The 21,594-nt window shown below is 49.6% G+C and overlaps 1 protein-coding gene across 1 annotated transcript; it reads left to right on the forward strand.

Annotated features, from left to right (window-relative positions):
• Positions 1-17,798: 17,798 nt before the first annotated feature.
• LOC309550667 (uncharacterized protein) lies at positions 17,799-19,181 on the forward strand (the record flags this gene model as incomplete). Its single annotated transcript, XM_082251001.1, has 1 exon — positions 17,799-19,181. The coding sequence occupies one exon, from the start codon at positions 17,799-17,801 to the stop codon at positions 19,179-19,181; it is 1,383 nt and encodes a 460-aa protein (XP_082107127.1).
• Positions 19,182-21,594: the final 2,413 nt, after the last annotated feature.

Genomic DNA, 21,594 nt, shown 5'->3' on the forward strand with positions numbered 1-21,594 from the left:
TGCTTTTGGATTTTTGACACTGCTTAAGGTAGTGTCCATTTCATTATTTATTATTTATTATTTATTTTTTACTTTAATCTATATTTCAAATTAGTACATTAACATAACCCATTTTTTCATCATTTTTTCATCATTTCTAGACAAACATATTAAGCTCCTGATGAATGGACGGAGGTCCATGAAACGCGTCGAGCCTGCATGTACTCATAGGTTTCATCTTACTGTGATATATCTAAAGAATGGGTTATTAACTACCTTATTCTCTATTATACTGTCATGTACTGTAAGATTATGCGCACACAGAATATGTACATTTTATTGTATCCATTTTATTCTTGAGTGATCCATTTTTTGGTCCTAGAAAAAGAGTGTATTTATTATGTATTCAATATTTATTACTGTATTTACTATGTGCACTAATCTGTATGTATTTATGCTACAGTATTATTAATTTTTTTGTCTTTACCATATGACTTTTGTCATCAAATATCAATAAAGAATAATACTTTCTGTCCAATTGACCTCAACCAAAGTCCCAAATCTTTCTTGTCTGTACATATATATATATATATATATATATATATATATATATAGGGATGGAGGCAACTGGACATCTGTGGCAATTCATTTACCCTTTTTTTTCCCAGTATTATTATTATTAACTGCTTCGACAGAGCCAGCGGGATTGTCCATTACACCTGAATGGGTACGATTGTCCATTACACACATATTGGTGGGATGGTCCATCACACCTGTACTGGAAAAATTATTAGACACACAAACATCAGGTATAGTAACAGTTTATGCTACAGTACCACATGTCCCCTGTTGCTGCGCTGTAGAGTCTTGCTCAACAGCTGTGACTGGACAAGCAGCTTTGGGCTCAGCAAATGGAGGGTTAATAGGTTCTGCTGGCACTTGTAGTTCTTCTGCTGAAATGTATTTTTTTTTTAAATGCAACTTTTTCTGAGAGGCAACATCAGCAGGCAAAACATTACTGAGCATGGGGTTAGCAGCCTGAGTGTCATTGGGAAAACCGTCAGCATTAGTCACGGTGTTAAATGGCACAAAAACAGTTTCATCCATTACTTGAGGCTTGATAGGCTTTACCTTATCAGGCACATTGTCAAGTAAGTTCTCCTCACCATCAAACACCAGCTCACCCCCCCCCCCCCCCCAATTGGAGACTCAGTTGCCTGGATCACTCAGCATGCCTCCTGATTTGTGAGAATGCAATGGGCTGTTAACCTCACTCTGAGGGGGTAGGGGGTCAAAACTGGGGGTCTCCTCCTCCACCTCCATCTTTGCCATCTTTGTAAACCTCTGGTCATTGCAAAATTTCTCACTGAAAGACCCATCTTGGCCACAATGGTTTCCTGGTGTTCCACCTGGACTTTAGCCAATTGGATTTCTGAATCCATGGATCCATGGTTCCGGCTATACAAGCCCTCACACTGCTTTCGCAAACGTTTCAACTCCACTCTGAGTTTGTAGAGCTCGTCTCTCTCCTTATTCAGGACCTTTATCCCGGCCACCACTCTCTCCCGAATGGACTTCACGCCTTCATCCTCACCAGGAGCAGTGTCACATACCTGATCCGAGGCCGAAATGCAGAGAGGGCTCCCCTTGAGGCTGAGTTAGTGCTGTATCTTGGCCTAGGTCAACAAGGCCCAGGCCTAGGGCGGCACTTTGCAGAGGGGCAGCAAAAAAGCTGCGACCTGCAAGAAAAAAAAAAAAAAAACAGCCTTCTCCCGACTCCTACACGAAAAGAGTCCCCACCGGCTTGCGCTACACTTTTAGTATAGTGCCAGTGTAATGGGGGGGGGGGGGATTGGGCCAGAAGACAGGGTCCAGGAGGCATATCAGTCTGGCAGCCCCATAAAGCACTCACACTGTTACCTGTGGGTATGATAATACCGGCCGGTGAGGACATTCAGACAGACCGCAGGCCGCCGACCACACTTAATACAACTGGCCCGACGTCCCCAATGGTAATAAGTGTGGCACTGTAGCCTAATGCTCTTCCCTTATCCTCCTCTGCCCCAGGTATGGCAGGCATCATGTCAATAATATCATTTCATTTCTTTAAACATCCTTGTCCTTGAGCGAGCATATTGAATTACATGCTATACAACTAAGACTTTTAATTACATATGATGGCAATAATATTTTGGACCTGCTCACCTCATATGTGCTATCGCAATATGTCACTGGGTTAGTAAGATTACTCCAATCTTATAAGATATGTGGACTTGTGTTTGCTGCCACTGATTATTTCACTTATTTACATAATGACTCCGGACTTCCTAATCATTATAAAAATAAGTGAAATAATGCGATGATTACAATCAGTGGCAGCAAACACAAGTCCAAATATCTTAAAAGAAAGGAGTAATCTTACTAATCTCGTGACATGAGGCTGTACTAATGGGCACTGATAAGGCTGCACTGATAAGGCAGCACTGATGGGCACTAATGAGGCTCCACTGATGGGCATGAGGCGGCACTGATGAGCTTCACTCATGGGCCTGCACTGATATGTTGCACTGATGGGCACTAATAGGCTGCACAGATGGCCACTGATGAGGCTGGACTGATGGCCACTGATGACGCTGTGCTAAAGGCCACTGATGGGGCTGCACTGATGGGCACTGATAGGCTACACCGGTGGCCACTGATGGGGCTGTACTGATGGGCACTGATAAGGCTGCACTGATTGCCACTGATGAGGTGGCACTAATAAACTGCACTGATGGGGCTGCACTGATAAGGCAGAACTGATATGCTTCACTGATGGGCACTGATATGCTGCACTAATGGGCACTAATATGATGCTCTGATGGCCACTGATGAGGCCGCAATGGTGGATATTGATAAACTGCACTGATGGGCACTAATGAGGCTGTACTGGTAAGGCAGCGCTGATGGGCACTAATGAGACGGCACTGATGAGCTTCACTCATGGGCCTGCACTGATGGGCACTAATAGGCTGCACTGATTGGCACTGATAAGGCTGCACTGATGGCCACTGATGAGGCTGTGCTAAAGGCCACTGATGAGGCTGCACTGATGGGCACTGATATGATGCACTGATAGGCTGCACCGGTGGCCACTGATGGGGCTGTACTGATGGGCAGTACTGAGGCTGCACTGATGGGTACTGATAAGGCTGCACTGATAGTCTGGTTGTGGTCTGTGGTTTACAGATGACAGGGCGGGTCATAAACAGAAAGGGGTGGTTCATATTTAAATTAGGGGGTGCCTAAGTTTAGTCAGGCCTAGGGCAGCACAAAACCTAAATACACCACTGGGCTGAGTGCGATACATCCCTGAGGTTGGGACAGGAGGTGTAGCGCCCAAAGAAGCACTGGTCACTAACAGGGTCAGTGGAGTAGACTGGTGGTTCCCTGAAAGATGCCAGGCAGAGGTCCTTCTGGAGTCTTCAGATGAACTAGGCAACTAGTGCAGGCAGGAAACAGGTATAGAAGCAGGCTGAGGGTCAAACACAGTTAATCAGTCCAAGGGGACAGGCAGGTAGCGGAAACAGGAACTATAGTCGAGGTCATAACAGGAAGGCAGGGACACGACAATGGCAGAATCCGTGGATCAAGCTGGGGTCATACACTGTGGAGCCAAACAGGAGCAAGGTAGATGAGACAAGCCAGAGGGCCAGAGCCAGGAGAGGAGAGCAGACTGGTCAGGAACAGGCTGGGTCACAACAGGAAATCCAAGGTAGGTAAGCAGATGCACAGGTCACAGGTAGGGTGACAACAAGCCAGCAACTAAATGGGCTAAGCAGAGGTCTTATATAGGCCAGCATGTGATTGCATCAAGACATCATGCGTGCGCCATTGCGCATGCATGAATGCTCGCCCCAGCGAACCTGCCTACGCCCATTCGCCAATCTTTGGCCAGTGCGCATGCATGCAGAAATGCGCCTGATGCGCCCATCACGAGTACTGGCAGAAGTGCCAGTTTCACCACAGCCATTTCCCCGACAGGCAGAGAGATCACCAGTCATGGCTTGTACAGGGGCAGAGAGATCACCAGCCATGGCTTTTAAAGTGGCAGAGAGATCACCAGCCATGGCTTGTACAGGGGCAGAGAGGTCACCAGCCATGGCTTGTACAGGGGCAGAGAGGTCACCAGCCATGGCTTGTACAGGGGTAGAGAGATCACCAGCCATGGCTTGTACAGGGGCAGAGAGATCACCAGCCATGGCTTGTACAGGGGCAGAGAGGTCACCAGCCATGGCTTGTACAGGGGCAGAGAGGTCACCAGCCATGGCTTGTACAGGGGTAGAGAGATCACCAGCCATGGCTTGTACAGGGGCAGAGAGATCACCAGCCATGGCTTGTACAGGGGCAGAGAGGTCACCAGCCATGGCTTGTACAGGGGCAGAGAGGTCACCAGCCATGGCTTGTACAGGGGTAGAGAGATCACCAGCCATGGCTTGTACAGGGGCTGAGAGATCACCAGCCATGGCTTGCACAGGGGCTGAGAGATCACCAGCCATGGCTTGTACAGGGGCAGAGAGATCACCAGCCATGGCTTGTACAGGAGCAGAGAGATCACCAGCCATGGCTTGCACAGGGGCTGAGAGATCACCAGCCATGGCTTGTACAGGGGCAGAGAGGTCACCAGCCATGGCTTGTACAGGGGCTGAGAGGTCACCAGCCATGGCTTGTACAGGGGCTGAGAGATCACCAGTCATGGCTTGTACAGGGGCAGAGAGGTCACCAGCCATGGCTTGTACAGGGGCAGAGAGATCACCAGCCATGGCTTGTACAGGGGCTGAGAGATCACCAGCCATGGCTTGTACAGGGGCAGAGAGATCACCAGCCATGGCTTGTACAGGGGCAGAGAGGTCACCAGCCATGGCTTGTACAGGGGCAGAGAGGTCACCAGCCATGGCTTGTACAGGGGCAGAGAGATCACCAGCCATGGCTTGTACAGGGGCTGAGAGATCACCAGCCATGGCTTGTACAGGGGCTGAGAGGTCACCAGCCATGGCTTGTACAGGGGCAGAGAGGTCACCAGCCATGGCTTGTACAGGGGCAGAGAGGTCACCAGCCATGGCTTGTACAGGGGTAGAGAGATCACCAGCCATGGCTTGTACAGGGGCAGAGAGATCACCAGCCATGGCTTGTACAGGGGCTGAGAGGTCACCAGCCATGGCTTGTACAGGGGCCGAGAGATCACCAGTCAAGGCTTGTACAGGGGCAGAGAGGTCACCAGCCATGGCTTGTACAGGGGCAGAGAGATCACCAGCCATGGCTTGTACAGGGGCTGAGAGATCACCAGCCATGGCTTGTACAGGGGCAGAGAGATCACCAGCCATGGCTTGTACAGGGGCAGAGAGATCACCAGCCATGGCTTGTACAGGGGCAGAGAGGTCACCAGCCATGGCTTGTACAGGGGCAGAGAGGTCACCAGCCATGGCTTGTACAGGGGCAGAGAGGTCACCAGCCATGGCTTGTACAGGGGCTGAGAGATCACCAGCCATGGCTTGTACAGGGGCAGAGAGATGACCAGCCATGGCTTGTACAGGGGCTGAGAGATCACCAGCCATGGCTTGTACAGGGGCAGAGAGGTCACCAGCCATGGCTTGTACAGGGGCTGAGAGGTCACCAGCCATGGCTTGTACAGGGGCTGAAAGATCACCAGCCATGGCTTGTACAGGGGCAGAGAGATCACCAGCCATGGCTTGTACAGGGGCAGAGAGATCACCAGCCATGGCTTGTACAGGGGCAGAGAGATCACCAGCCATGGCTTGTACAGGGGCAGAGAGGTCACCAGCCATGGCTTGTACAGGGGCAGAGAGATCACCAGCCATGGCTTGTACAGGGGCTGAGAGATCACCAGCCATGGCTTGTACAGGGGCAGAGAGGTCACCAGCCATGGCTTGTACAGGGGCTGAGAGGTCACCAGCCATGGCTTGTACAGGGGCTGAGAGATCACCAGCCATGGCTTGTACAGGGGCAGAGAGATCACCAGCCATGGTTTGTACAGGGGCAGAGAGGTCACCAGCCATGGCTTGTACAGGGGCAGAGAGATCACCAGCCATGGCTTGTACAGGGGCAGAGAGATCACCAGCCATGGCTTGTACAGGGGCAGGTATGTCACCCGTCAGCCCAGGGGATGGCTGCAAGCTTCAAACAGGAGAGGCCCCGTTGGCCTCCATGGTTTCCCCGGGCAGGAGCCTGGAGCAGCTTCAGACTCTCAGCAGGAGAAACTCCTCCCTCCTGACCCACCTGAGAGCTGGAGGAAATTGCTTCTTCCTCTATAACTCTTCTCTCCTGAAATACTCTGCACTGCTGGTGGACTCTGCTCCTTCCTCTATAACTCCCCTCTCCTGAAATACTCTGCACTGCTGGAGGACTCTGCTCCTTCCTCTATAACTCCCCTCTCCTGAAATACTCTGCACTGCTGGAGGACTCTGCTCCTTCCTCTAACTCTCCTCTCCAGAAATATTCTGCACTGCTGGAGGACTCTGCTCTGCTTGAGGACTCTGCTCCTTCCTCTATCTAACTCTCCTCTCCTGAAATACTCATATACTTATTTTTGGTTTGAGTTATATCATACTTTAGGTTTTTATTTAATGACTTATTGTAATGTATCATTGATGGTTTATCCGCGCCTCCTGCTATTAAGTCTTATTTCCTCCAGTATGAGTTGCAGAAAGCTGCAGTTTTGATACTATCTGTCGGCGGTGGCCACCTTGGTGATGACAGTTTGAAGATTTGATGTCCCGGTGTGCTGCGGGGACAGCGGCCTCATTCTGTTTTGTAATTAATATGTATTAATATGATAATACGGACAGCTTGTAATGGATAAAGAAATCACAGCGGGCGCTGCATGGTGTGCGGCACTGATGAGCTCACCAGGAGGAACAACTGGCAGATGAGACGCCAGTAAGATTTTCACATCGCTTCGGAATAAAGAGATTCTCCGCTCATTTATTTCTTTAAAGTGATATTCTAGTTTTTGTTGAGATTTACTTTGGGTCATTTATGTACACTGCAAGGATTTGGGGCTACATCATGGTGTGTACTTACCTCCTTGTGGTCTGTAGGTGTGAAAAATGTAGAAAGGAGAACACTATGCAAGTTCCACAAACCTGTATGTATTCCAAAAGTAGGTAAAAAGGACCTTAATAACCAACTTGCTGTCCGGCTGGTGCATTATGTCACTAAACCAGTGCAGCCAGTCAGTGTCCCTAATCTCCACCACACCAGTACAATGTCACTAAACCAGTGCAGCCAGCCAGTGTCCCTGATCTCCACCACACCAGTGCAATGTCACCAGACCAGTGCAGCCAGCCAGTTTCCCTGATCTCCACTACACCGGTACAACATCACCAGACCAGTGCAGCCAGCCAGTGTCCCTGATCTCTATCACACCAGTACAATGTCACTAGATCAGTGCAGCCAGTCAGTGTCCCTGATCTCCACCACACAAGTACAATATCACCAGACCAGTGCAGCCATCCAGTGTCCCTGATCTCCACCACACCAGTACAACGTCACCAGACCAGTGCAGCCAGCCAGTGTCCCTGATCTCCACCACACCAGTACAACGTCACCAGACCAGTGCAGGCAGCCAGTGTCCATGATCCCCACCACACCAGTACAATGTCACCAGACCAGTGCAGCCAGCCAGTGTCCCTGATCTCCACCACACCAGTACAACGTCACCAGACCAGTGCAGGCAGCCAGTGTCCATGATCCCCACCACACCAGTACAATGTCACCAGACCAGTGCAAATATAGAAATATAATAAACAGCAGGGATGAGCTCCCATTTTTCATTGAATTGATTTTGTTACAAAATTACTGATTTGTTGAAACTTCAATGGACCTGACCTTTCATTTTTACCTTGTAGCTTTTGAAGTAAAAAAAAGAATAACATAAAAATACATTTACTGTGGCAGGGAGGTATGTACATCATCCAACCTGCTCCGCTTACGAAGCGTGCATACGCATGCCCCCTGCTAACCTGTGCTGTCACTGGCTACAGTGGCATTTGGATACATCCAAATACACAAAGCAAGGTCCATAAAGACATGGATGAGTGAGTTTGGGGTGGAGGAACTTGACTGGTCTGACCTCAACCCGATAGAACACTTTTGGGATGAATTAGAGCGGAGACTGCAAGCTAGGCCTTCTCATCCAACATCAGTGCCTGACCTCACAAATGCGTTTCTGGTAAAATGGTCAAACATTCCCATAGACACACTCCTAAACCTTGTGGACAGCCTTCCCAGAAGAGTTGAAGCTGTTTTAGCTGCATAGGATTAGCCAACTCAATATTGAACCCTACGGACTAAGACTGGGATACCATTAAAGTTCACATGTGTGTAAAGGAAGGTGTCCCAATACTTTTGGTAATATATATATCTATATATATATGCTCCAGGGGGCCTGTGCGGCTCCCCTGTACTCCTTCCTTTTCTTAATGGACAGAGTCATAGTCAGTCACATTGTAGAAAAATAAAATAAAATGATAAGAAATAATACAATAAAAAGATCAAAAAATAAAAACTACTGACACCAGTGGGTGAACTTCCAAGATCGCAAAGGTCACACTTGCGACTGGGCCCTGGCATTCCACCAACGTGGGGAGGCACCAAGATGGCAGGAAGGGGGCCCACTGCAGAACTTGTGAAAGGGTCCCGCTGTGGGACCGTAATAAAGGGCCCAGCAATGAGAGTAAAGGGTCCCAGGGTCAGTGGGAAAAGCCCCAGGCTTGAAGGGTCTGGGGGGGCCCTTCATGGTTTCTTGCACCGGGGCCCTGAAGGTTCTAATTACGCCTCTGTATGGTATCATAACTCACCAGTGGGTGAACTTCCAGAATCGCAAAGGTAACACTTGCGACCGGGCCGTGGCATTCCTCCACCGTGGAGAGGCCCCAAGATGGCACGAAGGGGGCCAGTTGCAGAACTTGTGAAAGGGTTCCACTGCAGGACCGTAATAAAGGGCCCCGCAATGAGAGTAAAGGGCCCCCAGGATAAGTGGAAAGAGCCCCAGGCTTGAAGGGAAGGGCCCCGGCCAGGGGTCCAGGGGGCCCTTCATGGTTTCTTGCACCGGGGCCCTGAAGGTTCTAGTTACTCCTCTGCTCTTTACTGATAAATAGAATCGCATTGTGTGTAATGGCTCTGGAACCCACATTAGCAAATCTGAGACAGGTCCAACATTTTAACAAATTTTGTATTTTATTTGTTTTAGGGTATTTACAAACAAAAACGAGGACACAAGTAAACAAAACCGGATACAATAATTGGGTGAAATAGAAAATGTAAAAAAAGCCACAGACGCTATCTCCTGCTTTCAGCCGCAGCACACAATAGCCGAGCGGCATTTCCCCGTCTGACAAAATTGGCGCCGTGTCCGGTTTATATTGAGGGACAGAAGAAAACATATGAAAACCAAAAAAGAAAAATGTTTGCCGTCTTGTGGGAGGAAGAGGCGACTCCAGCAACACGCACGGCACATTTGCAAAATATCTGTAAATAACACATAATTAGCAATTATCTTGGTGGCTCTAATTACTCCTCATTGGACGCTTTCAGCGCTGGCCAACGTGAAGAATTAGGAGGGTGGAGGGAAGAGAATCTGGTCTGCACATCCAGAAAAGCTTCATAGAACTTCCGGAGACAATAATTCCATTACACAGAAAGAAGCAGAACGATAACCAGAGCACCACAAAGTCACACATTTGTAACGTTCCGCTATTTTTGCTTTTACAAGAATTGGAATAATTTTATTTAATTTGTTTTTTTAACAGTTTAGACCATGGGTGTCCAACCTTTTGGTTTCTCTGGGCCACATTGAGTGTAGAGAAATTCTCTCGGGCCGCATATGTACTGTAGTTAAGGTATATAAGTAAAAAAATGCTGCTGCGCCCTTCCCGTGCTGCCGCCCCCCCCCCCCAGCACTAATTTAACACAACTAGTGGATGATCCCCTCCGAGGCAGCCTCTGCCTACAGTTAGTTGGAAGCCTCTGTGGCCATGCCCCCGACTCAACTTCCTTCCTCCCCAGCAAAAAAAAAAAAAATTGTATAGGGGGCAGTGGGCCGCATTGCCTGCGGTTCCGGGCCGCATGCGGCCCCCGGGCCGCAGGTTGGACATGCCTGGTTTAGATGGAATTGTATCAATGATAAGGCCCCTTTCACACTTGTGCGACTTGTCCTGCGATTTGGGACCGCAAAGTCGCATGACAAGTTGTACCCTACGATTTCCAATGAGTACCGTTCATATCTGTGCGACTTCAAGTCACAACGACTTCAAAGTAGTCCCTGCACTACTCTGGTCCGACTTTGTTGCGTTTTGAGGTCCATAGACATAGGCATTGCTTCGAAGCCAGTCAAAACCGCGGCAAAAATCGTAGTTAAAAAATTGCATCAAAATCACAGTAAAATTGCGCGACTTTTAGGTTGCACAAGTGTGAAAGGGGCCTTAATGTAATGGATTTACCAAACAAATAAAAACATAGATAAATAATCTTCTATCTGTGCTTTTATAAAAATAATAATGTAGTAATAATAATAATAATAATAATAATAATAAATAATAATTATTATTAATAATAATAATAACAATAATAATAATAATATAAAATGCAACAGTGTTTATTGATAATTCATATTAAAATCAGCACATATGACATAGCAAGAAATAGTACATAGTACATTGTTTGAACAAAGCAATCACCCATCTGATTACCACAACCATGACATGTGAATAATGATGTACTATTTCTTGCTATGTCATATGTGCTGATTTTAATATGAATTATCAATAAACACTGTTGAATTTTATATTCTGCTCTTTTTTGCTTACCATTATACTTTTGACAAACAAGTTCACTATAGTCCCACCCCCCTCCTTTGATTCAGTGGTTTCTAGGACCACTGATTTGGAACTTTTTTCTTTCTCTATTATGATTCAGGGATGAGGATTTTTTGTCAGGGTATGGGTTATATTCATCATTTTTTCAATAATAATAATAATAATAATAATAAAAATAATTAATAATAATAATAAATTATTATTTTTTTATTATTATTATTATTATTAATAATAATAATAATAATAATAATAAAAAAATAATAATAAAATACCCAAACTGCTACACCCCGGAGATCATACCCTCCTGAACAAAATTACAGATAATTCCAAACAATGTGTTTCTTATATCCACTTGTCCTCCAGAAGATTTACCCCCTTAATGAGCAGGTCATTTTTTATTTTACGGCACTGTGCTACTTTAACTGACAATTGCGCGGCCATTGGTGTGCGCAGCCTATTGCATTAGGGTGTGCATCCCCCAAATGTTTTAAAACATGGACGGTGTTAGTAGGGCAGTGGGCTTGTTAGTAGGTCAGAGGTTGGTGTCAGCAGTTTTTTATTATTTTAATTTTATTTATTACTTTTTTGAATTTTTGACCTTTTTTTTTCAGGGGGAATCTGCGCCGTACAGTGTGATTAGGGTGTGCCCGGGCGCACCCGACACACCCCCTTCGCAAGCCTATGTGTGCAGTCATGCAACACTATACCCAAATTAAATTTATATAATTTTTTTTCCCACAAATAGAGCTTTCTTTTGGTGTTTTTTTGTTTGTTTTTTTGATTACCACTGAACATTAGACTGAAGATCATCAAAAAAAAAAAAAAAAAAAAAAAACAATATTTTTACTTTCTGCTATAAAACATATCCAATAAAGAAATATTTAAAAAACAAATTTCTTCATAAATTTAGGCCAATATGTATTCTGCTACATATTTTTGGTAGAAAAACAAATCCCAATGAGTGTATATTGATTGGTTTGTTATAAAAGTTATAGCGTCCACTAACTTCCGGAACCGGAACCGGAAGTGAGGGTTCGTGCGGTTCGTGCGGCAAGGGAGAGAGGAGGAAGGAAGAGGAGCTGCGGGGACACGTGCGGGGGAAGCCGCACAAGGGGTGCGGGTGCACCGTGCAGGGACCAGCAACTGAGCGGAGGTGGAGGACGGGAGCCGAGGCAGAGAGCGGCGGCGGCGGCGGAGGTCAGAACCCGCCTTCCTTAGTGCCTGGAAGAAGAGGAGGAGGACCGTCCGTGCCCAGTGAGGAGGAGGAGACATCCGTCCCAGTGTGTGTGTGTGTGTGTGTCAGCAGCTGTGAGTAGAGCAGCAGCTGCAATCAGGGGGAAAGCTGTGTGACTGTACTCTGTAAGAAATCAATAGCTGTTTGTCTGTACTGCGACTGACTGTTGTGTGACTGTCTCTGCAACTGAGTACCTGGGAAGTCTGGTGAGTATCTTTGCAACTGGTGAGTATCCTTGCGACTGGTGAGTATCTTGTGACTGGTGAGTATCCTTGCGACTGGTGAGTATCTTGTGACTGGTGAGTATCTTGTGACTGGTGAGTATCATTGCGACTGGTGAGTATCTTTGCGACTGGTGAGTGTCCTTGCGACTGGTGAGTATCTTTGCGACTGGTGAGTGTCCTTGCGACAGGTGAGTATCCTTGCGACTGGTGAGTATCTTTGCGACTGGTGAGTATCTTTGCGACTGGTGAGTATCTTGCGACTGGTGAGTATCTTTGCGACTGGTGAGTGTCCTTGCAACTGGTGAGTATCTTTGCGACTGGTGAGTATCTTGCGACTGGTGAGTATCTTTGCGACTGGTGAGTATCTTTGCGACTGGTGAGTATCTTTGCGACTGGTGAGTACCTTGTGACGGGAGAGTATCCTTGCAACTGGTGAATATCCTTGCACTGGTGAGTATCCTTGCGACTGGTGAAGTAGCTTGCGACTGGTGAGTATCTTGCGACTGGTGAGTATCCTTGCGACTGGAAGTATCTTTGCGACTGGTGAGTATCTTTGCGACTGGTGAGTATCCTTGCGACTGGTGAGTATCCTTGTGACTGGTGAGTATCCTTGCGACTGGTGAGTATCCTTGCGACGGGTGAGTATCCTTGCGACTGGTGAGTATCCTTGCGACTGGTGAAGTAGCTTGCGACTGGTGAGTATCTTTGCGACTGGTGAGTATCCTTGCGACTGGTGAGTATCCTTGCGACTGGTGAGTATCTTGCGACTGGTGAGGATCTTGCGACTGGTGAGGATCTTGCGACTGGTGAGGATCCTTGCGACTGGTGAGGATCCTTGCGACTGGTGAGTATCTAGTGACTGGTGAGGGTATTAGCGACTGGTGGGTACCCCAGGTTTTGTACCAGGGAAGTTAGAGGTAGTGTAGGTAAGGAAGAGCAGGTCGTTAATATTATCCCCATAGAGTAGAGGGTAATAATGTCCGACAGGATTGGGGATGCCACTCAGTGCACTTCTTGCGGCATGTATGCGTTCCTTGATGAAACAATCGAGGACGAATACTGCTGTGCAAGATGTGAGCGACTTGTTGCTCTGGAAGCCCACATCGTGGATCTAGAGAACACAGTGACAAGACTGCGTGGCATCTACAACCTGGAAAGGAGCTTGGACATTACCCATCAGGCGCTGGCAGGGGTCAGCATAGAGGAGGAAGGAATAGAGGAGACGCAAGCAGCAGAGGTACGCAGCTGGGTGACTGTTAGGAATGTTAGGGGGAGGAGAGTCAGGGAGGCCAGTCCTGAGTTGGTACACCCTAACATGTTTGCCGAGTTGCAGGTTGAGGGGGATATCAACTCAGGGGTGGCAGTGCTGGAGCATGCACCCTCCCCCAGCTGCCAGGGGGGGGTCAGCTCCAGGAAGAAGGGGGGCCGTAACTCAGGAAAGGTTAGAAAGGTTGTGGTAGTTGGGGACTCAATTATCAAGAGGACAGAGAGGGAAATCTGTAAAAAAGATCTCGTGAACCGAACAGTTTGTTGTTTACCGGGCGCCCGAGTTCGGCACATCGCAGATCAGGCAGACAGATTGTTGTGCGGGGCTGGAGATGACCCAGAGGTCATGGTGCATGTGGGCACTAATGACAAAGTTAAAGGTAGGTGGAGGATCCTTAAGAACGATTTCAGGGACTTAGGTAATAGATTGAGGAAAAGGACCTCCAAGGTGGTTTTCTCTGAAATACTGCCTGTACCTCGAGCCACACAGGAGAGGCAGAAGGAGATTAGGGAAGTTAACAAGTGGCTGAGGAATTGGTGTAGGAAGGAGGGGTTTGGGTTCCTGGAGAACTGGGCTGACTTCTCAGTCGGCTACCGGCTCTTTAGTAAGGATGGGCTGCACCTTAATGGGGACGGTACAGCTCTTTTGGGGAGAAAGATGGCCACCGAGTTGGAGGGGCTTTTAAACTAGGAGACGGGGGGGAGGGCTCAGAAATAGAATCAGTCAGGAGGGAGCAGAGGACTGAAGGCAGTTGTAGGGTCAATAGCGACAGTAGGTCAACAACATCAATTGGCGGGTCTGTGCGGGAGAACAGCAGACCAAACAGAAATAAACAAAACCGCCAATCACATTTAACTTCCGTAAAACTAAGAGGGGTATATGCTAATGCCAGGAGCCTAGCTAATAAAATGGATGAGTTGGAAATGTTAGTACATGAGGAGGACATAGACCTTGTGGGAATAACAGAGACTTGGTTCGACCCCTCACATGACTGGCTGGCCAATATCCAAGGGTATTCGGTGTATCGGAAGGACAGGGTTGGTAAAAGAGGGGGAGGGGTATGTCTCTATGTCAAGAACAATATAAAGGTGCTAGAAAGGAGTGACATTACGGATGGGATGAGCATGGATTTAGAATCTGTGTGGGTTGAACTCGATAGGGAAGAAGATAAGGGAAAAGTAGTTGTGGGGGTTTGCTATAGACCACCTAACCAAGGGGAGGAGGTAGAGCTGGAATTTTTAGCACTAATAGGTAAAGCGGCAAAACTAGGATCAGTCATCATATTGGGGGACTTCAATTATCCCGACATTGACTGGGAAGAGGGGACTGCACACTCGCATAAGGCCCGGCTATTCACGGAAACCTTACAGGATAACTACATGTCGCAGTTGGTGGATTCCCCTACTAGAGAGAATGCAGTCATGGATCTATTGATCACTAATGACCCAGACATAATCTCGGAGGTAGGAGTCCAGGACAACCTGGGCTCTAGCGATCACAGGATGATCACATTTAATATAAATAACAATATAAAAAGGCAAGTGGGGAACATAAGAACCCTAAACTTCAGAAGGGCAGACTTTCCAAAATTGTACTCATTGATGGAAAGGGTAAACTGGGACCAAACCCTGGGATCACTGACCACAGAGGAAAAATGGGAATGCTTTAGAACAATATTAAGCAAAGGCATCTTGCAGTGCATTCCTATGGGGAATAAATTTAGAAGAGACAAAGCCAAACCTGGCTGGCTAAACCGTAGCGTTAAAAAACTTATTAGGGGAAAAAAATTGGCCTTCAAGAAGTATAAATCAGAGGGCACAGTATCGGCCTTCCAGCAATACAAGGAGGAAAATAAGAAGTGTAAACACGAAATCAAGATGGCTAAAATCAACTTTGAGAGACAAATAGCGGAGGATAGTAAAAAAAACCCAAATAAATTCTTTAAATATATCAACAGCAAAAAAACTAGGGCAGAGCATATTGCACACATAATTAGCGATGATGGGAGGATGGTTACAGAGGACACTGAAAATGAAGGCCTCTTGACCCCTGTAGGGAAAGAGAGCCTTGACTGATGGGGGCATGGCCAGAAGTTGGGACCAAGCAGGAAGATACATGGATCAAATGGATTGGACGGAGCCTTGGGTATGGGGATGGGCCTGAGCTCAGTTAAGAGGACCTTCCCAAGGAATTCTGGTCCTTTTGAGAAGAATCGCGGTGAAGAGCTGCAGCATGGACACTGCATTCCTGCTATCCAGGGTCCGGGAGCTGGTGGATCAGGGTCAGGCTGAGTGGCTGGCTTCCCTCCTTTCCCCTGCACTGTCTCCCCCTCTCACTGCCCCTCCACCTGTGTCCCCCGAGGGGAGGCGTACGGCCTCTGGTGCCCGGAGGCGCTCCCGCCCCCCATCCCGTTTGAGCCCCAGTCCTCCGCGGTCTCGCCGCGGGGAGGGGGGCTCCTCTCTGCATCCCGTTGCCACTGGCTCCGCCGGGGCTGGCACTGCTTCCCGCACATCCACCCGCTCATCCACCCGGCGTGGTTCTTCCCGGCGAATCCCTCCTCAGTCTGGGGCTGTCCCTGCTCGCACTGCCCGCTCCAGAAGGCCTAGGTCCCCCCCCCTGCTGGACCCAGTACCTGCAGCTGTCGGGTCTGCGCCGCCTCCTCCATTGTCTCCGCTTCCCTCTGTGCCACTTCCTTCTTCTGCGCTGCTCCCTGCGCCCTGCTGGGCGGGTGCTGTCCCTCTGGTCGCCGCACATTCTCCCCCTCAAGTGCCTGGCTTGGGATCGTCTGTCCCCGGGCTGCATCCAGCTTCTTCTACCTGCTCTGCTTGTGTGGAGCGTTCCTCGGCTGACCGGACAGCGCCACCTGCTGGCTGGTCGGGGAATTGCACCTCCTCACATCTCCCTGCGCCCTGCAGGGCGGGAGATTTAAATACTATGCCCTCTACAGTGCTCCTGCCACATTTGTCTATACCATCTGATCTCCCTGCGCCCTTCAGGGCGGGAGATGCGCCTGCTGACCATGCATCTGGATGTTCCAGAGTGACCAGTGCTCCTGTACCTCTCCCTGCACCCGGCAGGGTGGGTGAGGTAAGGGAGTCGCATGCAACTGCGAGTCGCTTTGTTGCGACAGCTCATCCGCATCTCCCTGCGCCCGGCCGGGCAGGAGCGTCCCATGCCACCCATGATCCTGCTGGGCTGGCGCTGCCAGTCTACCCTCCTCCTGCGCCCGGCAGGGCGGGGGATGACCGCATGTCTGCTGACCCTTCCCGCGCAGTGGTTCCTGCTGCACCTGCCCCGGGTCCCACTGCTTCGGACTCTGAATGCTCCTGCTCCTCTGCAGCTCATCGCCGCCTGGGCCCGCCGGGGCCGCCAGCTGGACCTTCACCTCTGGATCTTTCCCTACAGCGTAAGTTTCCGATGGATGATGGATGTCATGGGCGTCTGACGGCCCCACCCTCCGATGGGGCACCCAGGCCATTTGGATCTCGTGATGGGCAGCCCGCCCTGGCACCTCCTCCGCAGCTCAGTGAGTATGATTGTGGGGTGGTTTGGGGTAAGTCCAGCGATGCTGCTGTATCGGGCCCGCCAGACGAACGCATTTTCGCGGCGGTCAAATCGGTTTTGTCTCGCATGGGCGTGTCCGCCCCACCTACTGGTCCGGGTGTTTTTTCGAGTGGACCATTGTGGGCGGTTTCGTCGACCGGTGTTCACCTCCCCGGTGAGGTGCGGGATAAGATTTGGCGTCGCGAATTCGTAGATTTTCTAGCGCTGGTTCCTCCTGACCGGGAAACAGTGGATAAATCTCGGCGGGTCGACGTTGTGGTACAAGGTGACAAACCCAAACAGCTTCCCCCGCACTTTCGGGAACTGGCTGCAGGGTTTCTGTGCTTACGCCAGGGTGCTTTGCGAACGTTTTCCAGAGTTAGGTCCTTCCCTGTTCTGTTACCTGGACCTGATTTGGGGTGCCTACAAGGTTTATGGGGGCCAGTGTTGGTTCCATTACGATACTCAGTTTCGCCAAAAGATGGCGGCACGGAAAGAGTTTCGTTTTGATTGTCAGGATGGGAGCCTGTGGTTGCTGCTTATGTGTCCCCACAGGCCGTCGTCCTTTCAATCCCCGGCCGGCGCTTCCTACGGAGCGTCGGCTGCCCCAAAGAAAGGTGTCTGCTGGCTTTTCAATGAAAGCCATTGCAAGTGGTACACCGCGTGCCGCTTTAAACATGAATGCTCGTTCTGCGGAGGTGCTCACCCCGCCGTCCGGTGCTTTAGGAAGACCAAGCAACCGCTTGCAAAACCCGGGGCCAGGCCTGACGTTTCTAAACCGGAGGACTCCGGTGAACGTGTCAGAGATGCTTCCCTGGTTAGACCGTTACCCTCTGCTTAGGGAGGCTTTGATATTGCGTGATGGGCTGGTCCATGGTTTCTGGATTCCCTTTACAATTTCGGACGAGCCTACCATGGCATCGAACTTGAAATCGGCTTTACAGTTCGAGTCTGTCCTGGCCGAGAAGCTCCGCAAGGAGCTGGAATTGGGACGGATGGCGGGCCCGTTTGATTTTCCCCCGTTTCACAATCTGCGCGTTTCTCCGCTGGGTGTGGTTCCCAAGAAGGAGGCGGGCAAATTCCGTCTTATCCACCACCTTTCCCATCCTGCGGGCTCCTCGGTCAACGACGGCATTGATAAAGAGGAATCCAGGGTACAGTATGCCTCTTTCAACAAGGCACTTTGTTTGGTGAGGTCTGCTGGACCGTCAGCCTTGTTGGCCAAAGCGGATGTTGAGTCCGCCTTCCGCCTTCTTCCTGTTCACCCGGAGTGCTTCCACCTGCTGGGCTGCTACTTTCGAGACAGCTACTTTTTCGATATGTGCCTCCCCATGGGCTGTGCGATTTCCTGTTACTACTTTGAGTTATTCAGTAGCTTCCTCGAATGGGTGGTCGCCCAGTCGGCTGGTCTGCATTCCCTGTTGCATTATTTGGACGATTTCCTTTTTGTTGGTCCGGCCGGCAGTGGACAGTGCCAGCGGCTCCTTTCTATTTTTCAGTCTACATGCGAGCAGTTTTCTATTCCGCTGTCGGCTGACAAAACGGAGGGCCCTGTGACGGTGTTGTCTTTCCTGGGCATCGAAATTGACACGGTGGCCATGGTCTTTCGCTTGCCGGGCGACAAACTGGATAAGCTGCGCTCCCTGATCTCTTTGGCCAAAGGGGCCAAAAAGATCCGGTTGAAGCACTTGCAGTCCCTATTGGGCCATCTTGTCTTTGCCTGCCGGGTTTTCCCCATGGGGAGGGCCTTTTGTAGGCGCTTGTCATGGGCCATGAAAGGTGTGTCTGCCCCCCACCACCATGTTCGTATTACCAGGCCCATGCGGGATGACTTGGAGGTTTGGCTCTCGTTTCTCCAGACGTATAACGGTCATTCCTGTTGGCTGATGGAGGAGGTCCCGAACTCGCAGCTGGAGTTTTACACGGATGCAGCAGGCTCCTGTGGCTTCGGGGCCTTTTTCCAAGGGGAATGGTCTGCTGCGCGTTGGCCGGCCTCATGGGCGCAACCTTACCTTGCTGGAGCTTTTTCCTATTATCGTTGCCATCGAGCTGTGGGGTGAGAAGTTGCGTAATCGCCAGGTCATTTTTTGGTCAGATAATATGAGTGTGGTGCAGGTGGTCAACCGCCAGTCTGCTAGATCTCCTCCTGTCGTTTCCTTACTGCGTTTTCTGGTTCTAAGATGTTTGCAGTTTAATGTATGGTTTAGAGCTAAGCATGTTCCTGGGATGGCTAACGATATTGCTGATGCTCTCTCTCGCTTTCAGCTCGATCGCTTCCGCTCCCTGGCTCCTTCTGCGTCCCTGGAGGGTCTGCCCTGCCCCCCCTTTTTGTGGAACCTCGTTTCCGACGCTTGCTAGACCTTCTACAGGCATCCCTTTCGCCTCGGACGTGGTTGTCGTATCTCCGGATCTGGGATGAATGGGTGTCCGTTTCCCGAGGTGAGTTTCTCCTTACCTCACATTATGATAGACGCCTTGCTTTATTTTCTTACCTCGTGCATTTACTCCACAGGGGTTCTTCGGGTTCCACAGTCGCTTCTGCCATGTCCGCCTTATCTTTTTGGTTCCGTCTCCTCGGCTGGGAAGACATCACAAAGGATTTTCCGGTGCGGCGGGTTTTGCAAGGCTGGCGACGCACTACTCGTTTTCCTGATTCCCGACGACCGGTTTCGCTCCCCATTCTTTCTGATATTCTGTCCCTGTTGCCGTCAGTGTGCTCCTCCCCTTTCGAGACCCTTTTGTTTAGAGTGGCTTTTTCTTGGGCCTTCTTCGGCGCCTTTCGTATCAGCGAGCTGGTTGCGAAGTCCAGAACTTCGACTGGTGGTATCCGCTCGGATGACGTGTCGTTTTCCGACCATTGCGTGACGGTTTTGCTGCGCACCTCAAAAACAGACATGTTTCCGGCCCTATTATTCTGATCATGCATGCGGGTGGGAACGATGTTGGTCATTCCCGGACGGTTGACCTCATCTCGGCTGTTAAGCAGGATATGGCTCATTGCTATGCAATTTTCACCAATTTGGTTCTCGTTTGGTCCGAGATTGTGCCTCGCCTACTTTGGGCCCGTGACATTCCGGGCCCTTGCCTGGAAGGTTCCCGCCGGAAGATCAATGCCCAGGTGTCAAAATTTGTTCGACAACTGGGTGGAGTTGTGGTACGACACAGGGACCTGGAAGGTGATAATAGTGATTTGTTACGCCCGGATGGGGTGCACCTTAATGATATTGGCCTGGACATTTTCAACCTCGGCCTTCGACAAGGTGTGGAGCAGGCGCTGGCTTCGGTGGGGCGCACGTCAGTTAAATCCTGACGTGCTGGTGGCGGTTTTGACCTTGCCAGCGCTAAAGTTCCGGTAATGAGTTACGCCATTGTTTATAAATTGGGGGGTAGGCTGTCTGTCAAGCACTGATGGTAAGGACAGCCCCTTCCCCCTTACCCCTTTTTGGAAGTTATGTTAATGACTAAGAGTGCTCACAGTACAACTGTGACTGGCACTGGTCTAGACGTGTTCTGGTTTATTAGTGGAAAATAAATAAAGCTGTGGCCTTGCCCTTTCCAACTTAATTGTGGTAAGCCTGGTTTTTTATATGGGGAGGGGGCAAGGGGGTGTTGGGTCATTATGTTAACTTTGTTTCTGGGCCTATGCGCCTCAGCAGTCATGAAGGCCTCTTGACCCCTGTAGGGAAAGAGAGCCTTGACTGATGGGGGCATGGCCAGAAGTTGGGACCAAGCAGGAAGATACATGGATCAAATGGATTGGACGGAGCCTTGGGTATGGGGATGGGCCTGAGCTCAGTTAAGAGGACCTTCCCAAGGAATTCTGGTCCTTTTGAGAAGAATCGCGGTGAAGAGCTGCCCACCCCCCCACCCTGACGTTCGGTCGGTCTGTCACAGCTTTCAGGGCGGTTTTGACCTTGCCAGCGCTAAAGTTCCGGTAATGAGTTACGCCATTGTTTATAAATTGGGGGGTAGGCTGTCTGTCAAGCACTGATGGTAAGGACAGCCCCTTCCCCCTTACCCCTTTTTGGAAGTTATGTTAATGACTAAGAGTGCTCACAGTACAACTGTGACTGGCACTGGTCTAGACGTGTTCTGGTTTATTAGTGGAAAATAAATAAAGCTGTGGCCTTGCCCTTTCCAACTTAATTGTGGTAAGCGTGGTTTTTTATATGGGGAGGGGGCAAGGGGGTGTTGGGTCATTATGTTAACTTTGTTTCTGGGCCTATGCGCCTCAGCAGTCAAGCAACCGTGCTGAATTATTTTTTCTCGTCAGTCTTTACGCAGGAAAAGGAAGGGTACACTGACCATGACTGTATGGTTAGTAGTAATACACAGGACTTGCCACTATGGCTAACAGAGGGGGAAATCAGGGAAAGACTGGATAAACTTAACACAAACAAATCACCAGGCCCGGATGGCGTACATCCGAGAGTGCTCAAGGAACTCAGTATGGTTATATCTAGACCACTGTTC

This window comes from Pelophylax lessonae, assembly GCF_965119305.1.
Source record: "Pelophylax lessonae genome assembly, chromosome: 3".
Classification (NCBI taxonomy): Eukaryota; Metazoa; Chordata; class Amphibia; order Anura; family Ranidae; genus Pelophylax; species Pelophylax lessonae.